At 51.3% G+C, this 13,125-nt stretch overlaps 1 protein-coding gene across 2 annotated transcripts; it reads right to left on the bottom strand.

The window, feature by feature from the left end:
• Positions 1-1,355: 1,355 nt before the first annotated feature.
• On the bottom strand, positions 1,356-8,335 carry RIIAD1 (regulatory subunit of type II PKA R-subunit domain containing 1). 2 transcript variants are annotated; one of them, XM_071207440.1, is made up of 5 exons: positions 8,234-8,335; positions 7,713-7,789; positions 3,166-3,212; positions 1,979-2,155; positions 1,356-1,472 (listed from the first exon to the last, which is right to left on the bottom strand). In XM_071207440.1, exons 1-4 carry the CDS (start codon positions 8,315-8,317, stop codon positions 2,085-2,087), a joined length of 279 nt encoding a protein of 92 aa, XP_071063541.1. In that variant the 5' UTR covers positions 8,318-8,335; the 3' UTR covers positions 1,356-1,472; positions 1,979-2,084. The 2 variants fall into 2 exon arrangements, with proteins under 2 accessions (XP_071063541.1, XP_058165631.1); XM_058309648.2 differs by having other exon boundaries at positions 2,028-2,155.
• Positions 8,336-13,125: the final 4,790 nt, after the last annotated feature.

Raw genomic sequence — 13,125 nt, 5'->3', positions numbered from 1 at the left:
GACACCCCACAAGATCGAGCCCTTCTACTCTCACAGTATTAAATCACGTACTTATCTTAAAACAAAAAGACTGCGGGGAAGCAGCTGTGGCTCCATCAGTTGGGCTCCCGTCTACCATATGGGAGGCCCTGGGTTCACGTCCCGGGGCCTCCTAGTGAAGGCGAGCTGGCCCGTGCCCGCGGAGAGCTGGCACAGCAAGATGACCCAACAAAGGGAGACAGGCAGACAGAAGAACGCACAGCCAATGGACACAGACAGCAGACAGTAAACAAGCCGCAAGGAGGGAGGTAAATAAAAATAAAAAATAAAATAAGAACACTGCTCTCCCCCCACATTGCAGATCTCTTCTTTCAGGGAAGGTTCTGTGTGTCTAATGTAACACGTCACGTAAGAGGCCCTTAATAGATACCTGTTTTAGGCTGAAGACTTCACGTGGATTTTCTAAACAGACACCTCATTGCCAGGGTTACTGCTGCTGACGGGGTGTGATTCTGAAAGCACTTAAAATAACTGCCCGGGATCCTGTCCCATGTCTTATTAGGCAGAGTTTAATAGTACTTTAAACGCCCTCTTTGCTGCCCTTTTTACTACTAGAGGTGACAGTGGCTGGGAAGAAGGCAGGCGGAGAGAAGATGAATACAAATAATATAACCTCCGCTTTAGTTTGTGCCTCTTGTGCCATGGTGATGTTGACAAGTGACACAAAGGTCAGAGGTTCATTATACAGTGGAGGCAATGGGTTGTGGAGTCCGAAGAGTAAGGACATAAACATATGAGACTTCTAAGACTCTTAAGTCTGAAAAGGACTTCGTAAGGTCCATCTGATCCATTCTCCTGCCTCTGAGCTGAAAAAAAAATTCAATGGCTGGGCAGCTTGTTCCTAAAAAAAAAAAAAAAAATTTCAAGGACAAAGTCCACAACCCGAGTGACCTGTTAGGCTCAAAGTTCACAATCTTCATGACCCTGGGTGGGTTTTCCAGGTCTAATCTAACCTTCTCTCGCTGTCCTTCCAGCCCAGTTCCTCTCGTTGCTTCTACAGAAATAAAAGTTAATCATCACCTTCTGCACTGTAACCCAGGAGGGAAGAGATGGAGAAACAAGAGCCACTGCTCCAGTGTGGCCCCAGCTTGTTTCGGGCCCACCATGACCAGCTGGGTCCTCGGGACCCTCCCAGCAGGCCCCGCCGGTCTGGGCTCTAGGAGTGAGAGGGCCTGGAGGGGGAGCCCCGGCCGGAGGCCTGTGTGGCCCCCAGCCCACGGACCTCCCGCGAGGCCACCCTGCAGGTCGCAGTGGGGCTGAGCAGACCCCCCCCCCAAAGGACGTCTTCTTCCTTCTGAGGGCAATCAAGCAGAGCGCACAGGGAGGTCTGTTTTTAATGAGCATCTGTAAAAGCCTCTGCGACAGCAGACAGAGCCCAAGGCAGCTTGGAGACCCACACTGATGGCAGCAGGCTCTCTTGCTTCCAGATGACCCTGTGAGACAGAAAGCGTTGTTTAATTAGGAGGGTGGCTTCTTCCCACTTATATTTAAAACAAAAAAATCATCCTGCCTGAAAACCGAGTGATGGCCTTAATGGCACAGGCTTGTTTGAAGGCGAGGGGAGCAGGAAAAGTGCAAACGGGGATGCTGCTCCTGCTCCTTCCAGAAGCCACGGGAAGCCCTCTCCCTCTGACTACCAAGGACACAGGTGCTGGAACATTGTGGCATGTAGCAGTGTGAGAGCAAGGTCTTGATACTAGCAGTCCCGTTCCCTGTCCCTGTCATGCTCTGTACCCCTGCGCGCCTCCCGTCTCCGTTCTCTTAATCCCACTCACTAGGGTAAGAAGCCTGTCTCTTTCTGCTACTGACACACTAGACAAACCCTTGGGCCTCTCTTCAGTCCCCCAACTCCCCAGAATAGTGTCAAGAACACTGAGCATTCTCCTCAGCCTCTCCACCTGGTTTCTTTCACACCCTGGACCACTAAACTAGCGCTTACTTCCGCGCTCGTGTCCAGGCGTCCGTCTGTCAGGGAGGTTAACACCTACCCGGGGGCAGGAGTCCTGCTGGCCTCTCCCAACAGCTGAGCAGCATCGTGTTGCTAATTAAGCGGTTTTCTTGTCCTTAATTAGCTGCATGTGAATCTTGTTGGGAAGTCTTGGATCCGTGAAATAGTCTGGGATAAGAATGAAAAAGAAGAAATCATCCAAGCCCGAGGGAGAAAGCCTGGGAGGGACTCTTAAAAAGTTAGGATGGCCTGTGCTAGCAGGACTCTCCCTGGCGGCCCTGCTCCACCGCGTAGCCTGCCATGTCACAGCCCGTCCCATGGTCCCGGCCCTGCCCGCTCCAGCGTTCCCAGGAAGGGCCCACGCAGGGTGGCTCCCGCGCCCGCGCCCGCGCCCGCGCCCGTCAGAAGGCTGAGGGCTGCTCTGGGGGTTCTGCTCCCGCCCATCTTAGGGCCACACAAATGCCAAGGAGTCTTCTTGTCTCGGCCGTGCGTGCCAGCTCCTGGCTCTGAGACATCCCGCCCTCTCAGAGGAGGGCAAGGCTCCTGCCGGATGATGACAGAAGAAGGTTTTTATACACCCGGCATAGTATGGATCAGGGGCAGCCTCCGCTGTGGCAGCAGAGACTCAGATGCGGGGGAAACGGCTGGAGAACAGAGCCACCTCCCGGGGCCAACAGAAGGTGGGAAGTCACCCAGCCCCGCGCCTTCCCTCCCGGCAGCGACCTCAAGCCTCCGGGACACCGAGCGCCTTCCAGTCGCCAGGGAGCCCCCCAGGCTGGCTGCTGGCCCCGCCGCGGGCTAGTTAAGTACCAGTCTCTGGGGTGGGGCCTGGGCATCTGCATGTTTTGAAAGCTCCCCCGGTGATCCTAATGACAGGCAGGGCTGTGAACCCTGCTTTAAAGATTCCCCGGGAAAGAGCCACCAGTATGATCCTTTGGGACCCTCAAAACTCTTAATAACCTTCACCCTGAGGAAGTTCCACCTCATCTCTTTTCTGTCCGCTTTTTGAGGAAATGACAATGGAAGAAAGAGACCTGAAAAAAGCTGCCTTGGGGGATCATCGGGTGAAAAAGCACCCCAGACTCTGCAGGGAGAAGCCTGGCTTTGCCTGAGTCTAACTCTACAAAAATACTTCTTGTGTTGCTGTCATCAGACACCCCAGCCTGACACTGCCTTACCTGCAGCGAATTCTCGAATGTTGTCCGGCCTTTTCAAAAACATTTCCCTGGAAAACATCAAGCGCGGGAGGTGAAGCAGGCTTTGAGGCAGGCGGCGGCTGCCGCTGCCGGGTGCTGCGCGTTCGTGGGGCCCGTCAGGCGGGGACGCAGCCGCTGGGGAGCCAGGCCAGAGGGCTTCTGACAAAACCTCCCAATCGTGATCTTCTCCACCTCCGGACCTGGGGCACGGCGCAGAGCACCTCAGGGGAGACGGACCCAGGCCCCGGGCACTGCGCGTCTCACCCAGCAGCCGGGCGGCAGCCAGGCGGGCTTGCCATTCCACAGACACGGCCAGACAGCCAGACAGCCAGACAGCCAGACAGCCAGGTCCCCAGCGGGCGGGGCGGGCGGAGGCGAGGGCGAGGCTGCCTGGTCCTCAGGGGCTCACACGCGAGGGGCGCACACGCAATCCCGTGACCTGCTGAGTGAGGCGAACCCTGAGTCCCCAGTACGGCGGACGGGAGGGGAGCGTCCCACGGTCCCCAGGCCAGTGGGGAAATGAAAATGTCCCGATCAGGGCATTTCAGAGCTCATGAAGTCCACTCACAAACACCCACTTTCCTGGCAACCTGGGAAACCGCAATAGTAATTGTCCAGGTGACATATGGTGACATATGGAGAAACCAGACCTCCAGGAGGGCAGCCCTTTGCCCAAGCTCATAAAGACGGTCAGGGAGACAGGGCCCGGGCCCGTGACGCCGAGGCCGCTGCTCTCTGCGGCGTCTTCTCCCGGCCGTCGGTCCACACTGCCCACCAGCTCGGAAGAACGTCTCGTCTCCCTGCCCGGGAAGCCCCCGTGCTCTGCGCACGCTTCCGTTCAGTTTGGCAACGATCAAGCACAAATGGCGTGTAAGTCCCTGCACTCGATGCTGAGCGACTGACTGAGGAAGTTTAGGGCCCCCTGCAAGGAACTTACATTAACCGAAAGGAAAGAGAGGAGGCCCCGCTAAGGAGGGTATCACATGGTGCTATGGGGGAGCAGAGGAGAGAGGTAACTGAGAGCAGGACCCAAAAAAGCATTCACAGGGTGGCCGGCATTTGAGAGGCCCCTTGAGGAACCCGTGGGATTTCAAGAGTTGAGGGCTGAAGGACGAGAGCGTCCCAGATCGGGCGAACAGCCAGAGCCAAGGCCCCCCAAACAAAGGAAACCAACCCGTCCTAGCGACAGCGAGCCTCTCCAGGGCAGGAACCAGGCTGGATTCACCCCACTCCCCAGCGCGCAGAAGCGCACCCCAGGAGGTCTGTGCCACGCGCGTGGGCTGTGGGCTGTGCAGGGAAGTCCAGTCTGGCTGGAGGTGGGGGCGCACGCAGGGAGGGGTGGGGGGCATGGAGGGCCCTGAAGGCCAGGGAGGAGTGTTCATACACAACCGCCAAGACAACAGGGGGCACAGATCAAGTGTGGCAGCCACCCAGCGGGATACTGACAACAAAGGACCTATAAGATACCTGAGCGAAAGGACCTAACCCTAGCATAAAAAGGCAAAATGGCTCTGCGCTCCTGGAAATCAGGATGCCGCGCCTCGGGAGGAGGGACTGGAAGGGACCACGAAGGGTCTGACCTGCTGGAAATGTTCTCTCGACCTGGATGCTGGCGCGGGGTGTGTTTTTAGTTTGTGAAAGTTCACCCAGCCTTACACTGATCATACGCCACTTTTCTGTATATGTGTTATATTTTAATAGAATGTTAAAAAGAAAGAAAGAAAGCAAAGAAAAGGCAATGTGAAGATTTTTCCAGCTGAGGAGTAATATGATCAGTTAGGATCAGTGCTTTCTTTGGGGAAGATTCATTTACCTGGGTATTTACAACAACACCTCATAAAGCCTTTCTACAATTTCACATATTGCCATCATAAATCCAACCTAAAACCTGTGGTTTCTGGATACCTAAGATAGATGAGAACCCTATACTTTCCATTTTTCAGGTCCAAAGCGCATGGTAGTAAGAGTGCCGTGCTCTGTGTACGTGAGCGGACGTGGAGAACCGTGGCTGCAGGGCTGTGAGTCAGCAGGCTCTGGAAAAGCCCAGTGGAGAGGCCGCCCCCCCCCCCCCCCAGAAGAGCCTGTCATGGCTCCGGGTGAGTCTAGAGCAGAGGCGGGCAGAGCAGGCGAGGACAGGCTCCTGCCCAGGATTCTGGGCCCTCTTCCTCCCTTCCTCTTTTCTCTCAGAAAGGACCAGCGGAAGCTTCCAGAGCTGATTCTGGTTCACCCCGGCACCATCCGCAGGAAACAACAGTAAACCAAACCAACAACAGCAAAGCCTTCCCTTCCCGCCCCACCACCCCAGAAGGAGAAGGGGCCAGAAGGGGTCAGGAGGCTCTCACACAGGGTAGCCTGAGGGGCAGCGACAAGAAAGGTGGAGTGGCCTGTGTGGCCTGGGGAAGAGGACCAACAGGAAGGGGAAGGGCCCTGGGGCTGTCACAGTCACCCAGCAGCCTCTGCAGCCTGCTCCCGGCCAGAGGAGCAGGGTCAGCCCTGACATGTGACTGAAACAGCGCCCTCTTCACCGCCCCCAAGGATTCGGATCCTTTTCTTTGTGAAGGAGGCAAACATGCAAATGTTGCCTTAATTCAGGCTAACTTCCATCCCCAGTCTCGGCTGGAATCATTCCTAACTTGTATTGCAAGCTCCCCAGGATAGGAATGTGTCATTCTTGACTTCCATTTAGAAGAAAAGGTGCAAAAAGTGATGACCTGATGTCCAGGTCTGATACTGACAGAGAACCCTTAAATTATCTTCTGCCCAGACATTGGCCCTTGCCCAAAGAAAACCACCTTCGCAGAGTGACTGGATAGCTTTCAGTTTCCCATCTCTCCTTCCCCTCCTTGCCCTCTGAGAGCCTGCTGCCACTCAGAGAAATGGTTAAATCATAAAGAACAGTGAGGGAAGCGGATGTGGCTCAAGCGACTGGGCTCTCATCTACCAAATGGGAGGCCCCAGGTTCATTTCTGGGGCCTCCTGAAGGCAAGCTGGCCCATGCCGTGGAGAGCTGAGCTGGAGCAGCAAGATGATGCAGTAAAGGTAGACAGCAGAGGAGAGACAACGAGAGACACAGCAGACCAGGAAGCAGTGCCTTTCTCCCACGTCGGAGGTCCCAGGATCGGTTCCTGGTGCCTCCTAAGAGAAGATGAGAAGAGAAGACAAGCAGACACAGAAGAACGCGCAGTGAATGGACACAGACAGCAGACAGTGAGCGTGGATGGGGAGGGGGAAGGAGATAAAATTTTAAAAATTAAAATTAAAAACAAAACAGTGAGATCCAGGAAAAGCAAAGGGACTTGAGCGGAAAAGATACCTCCCCTCAGGTCTACTTTTGAGAAGACAAAGGAAAGTGCCCCCTCTGTGCTTCCCAGCTCCCTGGTCTGTGGACTGTGGGCTTACAACATACAAAACCAGGGGTGTAATTCCTGGTTCAGCAACTTGGGGAAGTTACTTCACCTCTCTGAACTTTCACTTTTCTCACCTGTAAAACTGGGAGGATCGACAAAAGTATACCAACATGCTACACACTGTGTGGGCACTGGGGACCCAAACATGGCCCCACCAGCTCGGAGCCTCAGTCCAATGGGAGTAATAAGATTGACTACACAATCACTATATGTGGTGGTACCTGCTTGTGTAGGAAACCAGTACAGTGCCTGGAAGTGAAAACCTTTATTAATATCTAAACCTTGCCTGTTTGTCTACAGTTAACAGTATTTGAGATAGCTCTTATTGTTTACATCCATTGCTGCTCCATGACTATTTCCACTGCACCCCCTCAGTTCTTTGCCTTTCATCCTAATAGATTTTTCCACTCAAGCAAATGTCAGGCTGAAAGGCTATGTGGGGGAAGGAAAGAACATGCTGTCAGACACTTAGGAAAATGTCCTCTTTTCCCAAGACTTATGGGGCATTGGCTTCCAACCCTTGGAGTCTTTCTACAACAGTGGTTCTTGGGTAGGAAAGAGCCAGCCATTCAAAAAAAACTGTTTTTTTTTAAGTTCTACTAATGAGCCTGTTAACTCTTTGAGAAAAGTGTTCTACACCCAAGAGCTGCCTGTTGGGTTCCTCAATGCTGAATTCCCTCTTCAAAGTGTCACTTCTTATAGTTGAAGTGAATGAATATTTTGAGAATTTAGAGATAACTGAAGGAAACCCTGAATGCCACCAAATCCAGATTTGGAAAAAAAGTCTATCTTTGCATATTTTCTAATTTTTCAGACCTTAAAAGATGCAATAGGGAGGGTTTATTTTAAGCAGGTGTTCTTAACAAGGGGTCCATGAGCTTGAATTGAAATTTTAAAAAACCACCATAAAACATTATTCTTGTGGGGACATGTTGATGTGGGTGATATATTTATTAAGTAATATACAGTATAGTGTGGACTTATTAAGGGGCTTGTGGTTTCACCTGACTGGTAAAGGCCTGTGGAACAAAAAAGGAACCCCTGATTTAAAGCATCTATCCCCAAGAAGATACGGTAAATTTTCCCGCTGGTTGTCCAAGGCCAGCATGGAAAACCACCTACCTGAAGAAACCACTTACGAGCAGCTCTACTTCTCTGTGGGCCCTTAGGTATTTTTCGTTAGCAATCCGAGTCTGAATCTGGGAGGAAGAGCAAAGAGCCACTTTCCATTAGAAGACAGACTCAGGGTCCAAGCATGCGCCTTTCACCCAGGGCTCTTCCCAGGATCTTTGAAATTTTAGGCCGTCCATCTATTTACAGATTAAACATCTCCTGGCTGCCCCTCGTTCAGGGTTAGAGGCCTTACCTGTCGGGTCCCTATCATCTGGAAGTGCTTGCTTGTATCTCATTTAATGTATCCGGCAGTAGTTTCCACCCTTTTCTCTAGCCCGATCCCTGCTTCAGTTCTTTACGCACTTTTAGGCGCCTGCTGGGCTCCGCTCAGCCGGGGGTGACCCGCGACCCCCCGCCCCTTCACCTGGAAACGGGCCTCCCCTTCTCTTGGAGGTCCGCCTCCCCGTCTGGGGACCCCTGTCCTGGGAGAGCTGCAGTTTTATGTAGGCGGAGGGCGGGTGCGCACCCACCTTGAAGTTGCGCAGCTGCTCCAGCTGCTCCGGGCTAAGCGCCCCCGGGTCGGGCCCCACCAGCCCGTTCTGCAGCGACGCCATCTTGTCGCCGTCGTCAAGGCGACGGGCCGCGCACTCAGCCGGCCCCGCCCCCGCCCGGCCCGGCCCCGCCCCCGCCCGGCCCCGCCTTCGAGGCCGCCCACCCCTGCGAAGGCGGGCGGGGACAGGGGGAAGCTACGCGAGGGCCGCCCCAGGCCGAGGAGCACCCTTGGGAGGCTGTCGGAATTATCTCCGGCCCCGGATTTGGGGACCCATCAGGAGGCTTGGGGAGGGCCCTTAGTGATCGGGGTACGTTGGGGCACAGTCACTAGGGCTGCTTGAGAGACCCGCGGGCTATTCCTCTCACGGTCCTGCTGAGGCCACTGAAGTCCACCAAGAAGTCGTTCCAAGGGTCCCTTGACTGGCTCCAGGGCCACACAGGTTGTTGGCAGACCATGGCAATATTTAATTTGACCTTGATTTGAATATGAGGCACATGTACTTAAAATTTTTCAGATAAGGCTGGACTTATTCCCTGGCTTGATTGTATTTGGAATGAACCCTTCTTTTTGGCCCCACAGAACCTCAAATCGTTTTTTCTCCTTAGCCCTAGAGCGAAGCTGGAAGAGAGGGTCCTGGCACAGTGTCCCTGGGGAAGAGGATCCAGGGTTCTTCCCTCTGTCCTGTAGACACTTGAAGTCTTGAATTCTTAAACACAAGAAAGCCTAGATGGAGTGAACAGAATTCTGCAAAGGAAGGGAAGGTCTCCTAATGAAGATTCTGGAAAAGACCTGGTGGGCATCTTACCAGAAGTTTCCCCTGTTGAACTGACTTTTTCATGTAGCTTTATTTTCTCTTCACTCTGGGCATCTCATAACTTCTAAATTATTTCTCCCACTCCAGAATGACTAGAGGAGAAGGAAGAGAGTTGGTCTAGTAGCTAATTAGGAAAGGAAAGTGAAATATAAAGCCAGAGAGCTGAAAATAGCCACCTAGAAAGGGCAGAAGCCTGTCTGTCAAAACACACACACGAAGCTTCTACACCCACAGAGATTGTGCCCAGCAGAGGCTTTAGAAGAGGCAGGAGGAGAGAACCCAAAAGGGAGGCTGACTTTTCAGATTTGTGAACAACTGCCCAACGAGAAAAGAAATAGTGTGAGGAACAGCCTCGGCCTTAGGCCCTGGCCTTGAAGGTCTGCCTCTGGAAAAGAAATGCAAGTGTTGGCAGTTCCCAAGCCCCGGAAAACCACAGGAGGTAAATTAGGTTGTAGCCAGCAGGCCCCTTCCCAGGGACCCATCCAGCTTAGTAATCACTTTGTTTGTTTAGGAGAGAGTTTATAGAGTGAGAGGGAGTCAAGGTGCCATCTGCCAGAAGTGCTGTTTTTCCAGGCAGGAGCAGAGGTTAGCCAGAGGTGATGGTTCCTGTTGGCCAAGACTTGTCTCTTCTCACCGCCTTCATGCAGAGTCCCCAGAGAAGCTAGTGGTGGAAACTCTAGAGCTGCATTGTCCAGTATGGTTGCCACGAGCCACCTGTGGCAACTGAATACTTAAAATGTGACTGGTCTAAATTAAGATGTGCTCTAAGTGTAGAATAGATACCAGCTTTAGAAGACTTCGTATGAAAAAAAAAAAAAAACATGTAAAACATCTCAATAATTTTTGGTGGTAGATGAAGATGTGGTTAATAATACAAGAATGTGTTCCTCTATGAACTAGAACAAATGTACAAGATGTTAAGAGTCTGGTGATATATGGAAAAATACAACAAATGTAACTAATGGACTATAGCTAACAGTAATATTGTAGTATTTTTGCATCAATGGCAAAGAGCATACTACACCAATGCTTAAGGGTCAGCAGTAGAAGGGAATAAGGGGGAAAGGGCTTTTTCCTTATCGAGTAATGGAAACGTTCTAAAATTGAGGTGATAACTGCACAACTCTGTGATGAAACTGAGAGCCGCTGAATGTGCATATGCTTTGGATAGATTGTACAAGGCAGGTGTAGCAGTTTGATATTGTTTATGAATTCCAAAATTAGATAATGGATTATCTTTGTAAACTGGTCTGTTCCTCTGGGTGTATTAGGTTGTATTAACTTCAGAGGTTTCACTTTTACTTGGTTAAATTATGATTAAGGCTTTGATTGGGCCATGTCAGAAGGACATCGAGTCCCTGCCCCCTTGGTGGGTGGGAGCTCACATAGAAAGATGACACAGAGAGGAGAGAGTTGGAGTTCTGATGCTGGGGCCCTGGGAAGTAAATACACAGGAGAAGAACACAGAGGAATAGAGAAGGCTCCATTGACAAGGCAGAGGCCCCAGGGAAGAGAGAGCCTGACAGTCTACAGCTGACCTTGTGGAAAGACTAGAGCAGCTGAGCCTGGAAAGAATCATGCCCCAGGAAGAGAGACATTTAGGAGGAAGAGGAAGACTGAACCCACGCAGAGACCAGCAGCCATCTTGCTCCAACATGTGGCAACAGACTTTGGTGAGGGAAGTAACTTACACTTTATGGCCCTGTGACTGTAAGCGGCTACTCCAAATGAATACACTTTATAAAAGCCAGCAGAGTTTTGGTACTTTGCATCAGCACCTCTTTGGCTGACTAAGACAACAGGGGACTGTATAACACAATGAACCCCATGGTGCATGATGGACTGTCGCTAACAGAACAAATATGAGAACGTTCTCTTGTGCACTATAACAAATACACAACACTAATACATGGTGTTAAAATTAGGGTGGTTTATGGGAAAAATACACCAAATGTAAGCTACGTATTATAGTTACAGTATTATGTTGATGATGTTCTTCCATCATTTGTAACAAATGTTCCACAACAATGTAAGGTGGTGGTGGTGGTGGGGTGTTGTATTGGAATCCTGTATATAATGCATGATGATTGTAAATGCACAACTTCTCTAGTGAAAAAAAAAATCTCAATAATTGTTATATAAATTACATGTTGAAATAAATATTTGGGGTATATCAGGTTAAATAAAATGTTAAAACTTATTCCAATTGCTTTTTACTTTTTTAATGTAACTACTAGAAGTTTTAAAATTATACACATGGCTCACATTATATTTCTATTAGCACTGGTCTGAACCAGCCAATCTATACACATACAACATGCACGCATATGTTTGCATAATTCTCTCCATCCCCCCCCCCCCCGATAAAATATTTGATGTCCTCCTCCTGCTAATCTGTGATCTTCTTGTGTTTTGAGAAGCAATTGAGCCTTTCTCAATTGATCACCAGCCCATGGCCCAGATACCCATGTGTGTAAGAGAGGCTAATTTTATTTTTCTTAAGTGCGTCTCCTTCCTCACTCTTGCTTAGTGTTGGCCTGCCTTACCTCCGCACTGGAGGAGGAAGGTTAATGGTCCCCTCTCATAGACTCTGCTGCATGGATCTTCCTTCTGTGTTCAGTCAGTGCAGCCTGTATTTGGTGACTGTCCACTCTGCCCATACCACCAGCCTATTTTGCCTTTGCCGGAAGTTAGCCTTATTATCTGGCAATTCTCATTTCCTAAGAATCAAAAACCTGGAGAAGAGCTTTCCCTGTATAAAGTCCATTTTCTTAATGAAGGACATCTTAGCTTTGAATGCAGAAGAAGAGGGGGCGCGTGGGACTGGTGGGCAGAGGGGGGCTCTTGCGGGAACGAGGGCGTGGAAGCCCCGTTCCTCCTGGACCCAGAACAGGCCTCTGAGCCATGGGGTGGGGGACCCCACCCCCCACCCCCAGTCTTTCATCCCCCAAGAGCTGAACACCAGAGACGTGCCTGTGGCCACCCGGCAAGCAGGGCCTGACATGTGCTCCCCCTCCTCTCCCCTAAATCCTGCCTCTCTTCTCAGACTGGGGACTGAACTAAGCGAGGGTGGAGGCCTTCTGCTGCCCGCAGCTGTCTCTCCAATTACTGACTGGGAGGAGGAGTGAAGGGAGTTCATTCTAATTCATTTTTGTGAATGTTTAATATTTCAATTAATATGATTAGCCCCAAGCCTGAATGAGCGGCAGGGCGGCAGATCTGCTGACTCGAAACAGAGTAATGAGATCAACGGGGCCGCGGGGTCTTCCTAGGCTCCATCCTCAGAGGGCGTGATCTGTTTAGCATCTCCAGAAATACCAAGATCAGATTAGAAGGCCAGGAAAGGAGCTGTGGGGGTGGGGTGGGCGAGTGGAAAGTTACTTTCCAGATGTGTCCGCACTTTCTCGTTCCCTCGTGTTGATGTCACACCTTCTCCCTGCTCTCCCCCTACCCATCTTAAAGGGACTATGGGGAGGACCTGGGCATCCATACGATGAAATGTAATCATGAATGCACACACACACAAATACACACAACTGCCCGAGTGCAACCCCAGGCCACAGAAACCCAGGCTAAGGAAGGGCGGAATGTTGTCGCCAGAGAAGCAATAGAAAGAAGGAACTATCTCTCACCTGGGGCTCAAACAAAGACACCAGGGGGAGAAAGTCCAGATGGAACCACTCCCCTGATGCCCAAGAGGAACGTTTGATATCGGAGTTAAACGTGTGGACTCCAGAGCTAGACTGTCCAGGCTCCAATCTCATCTAGACCTCTTAGCAGGTGCATGGCCTTAGGCAAATTATTTAATCTCTCCGTGCCCCAGTTTCCTCATCTTTTTTAGGAGATAACAATAGGACCCACTTTGAAGGGTGGTGATGGGGGTTAAATGAGTTAGCAAATACAAAGCACTTGGAACGATGCACGGGGACACCTTTTTAAAAAGTGCTGGCCCCTTACTTCTCTGCCAGAAGAAGGGCCTGCCTGCGGTGATGGCTGAGGAATGGAGGCTGCTGGGATTCGGTAGGGACCTATTTCGGAGACCCAGTTGACGGCCC

The sequence above is a fragment of the Dasypus novemcinctus genome, chromosome 13 (assembly GCF_030445035.2).
Source record: "Dasypus novemcinctus isolate mDasNov1 chromosome 13, mDasNov1.1.hap2, whole genome shotgun sequence".
Taxonomy (NCBI): domain Eukaryota; kingdom Metazoa; phylum Chordata; class Mammalia; order Cingulata; family Dasypodidae; genus Dasypus; species Dasypus novemcinctus.
Note: the sequence above shows the minus strand (reverse complement) of the source record. Positions and strands in the feature narration are given on the sequence as shown.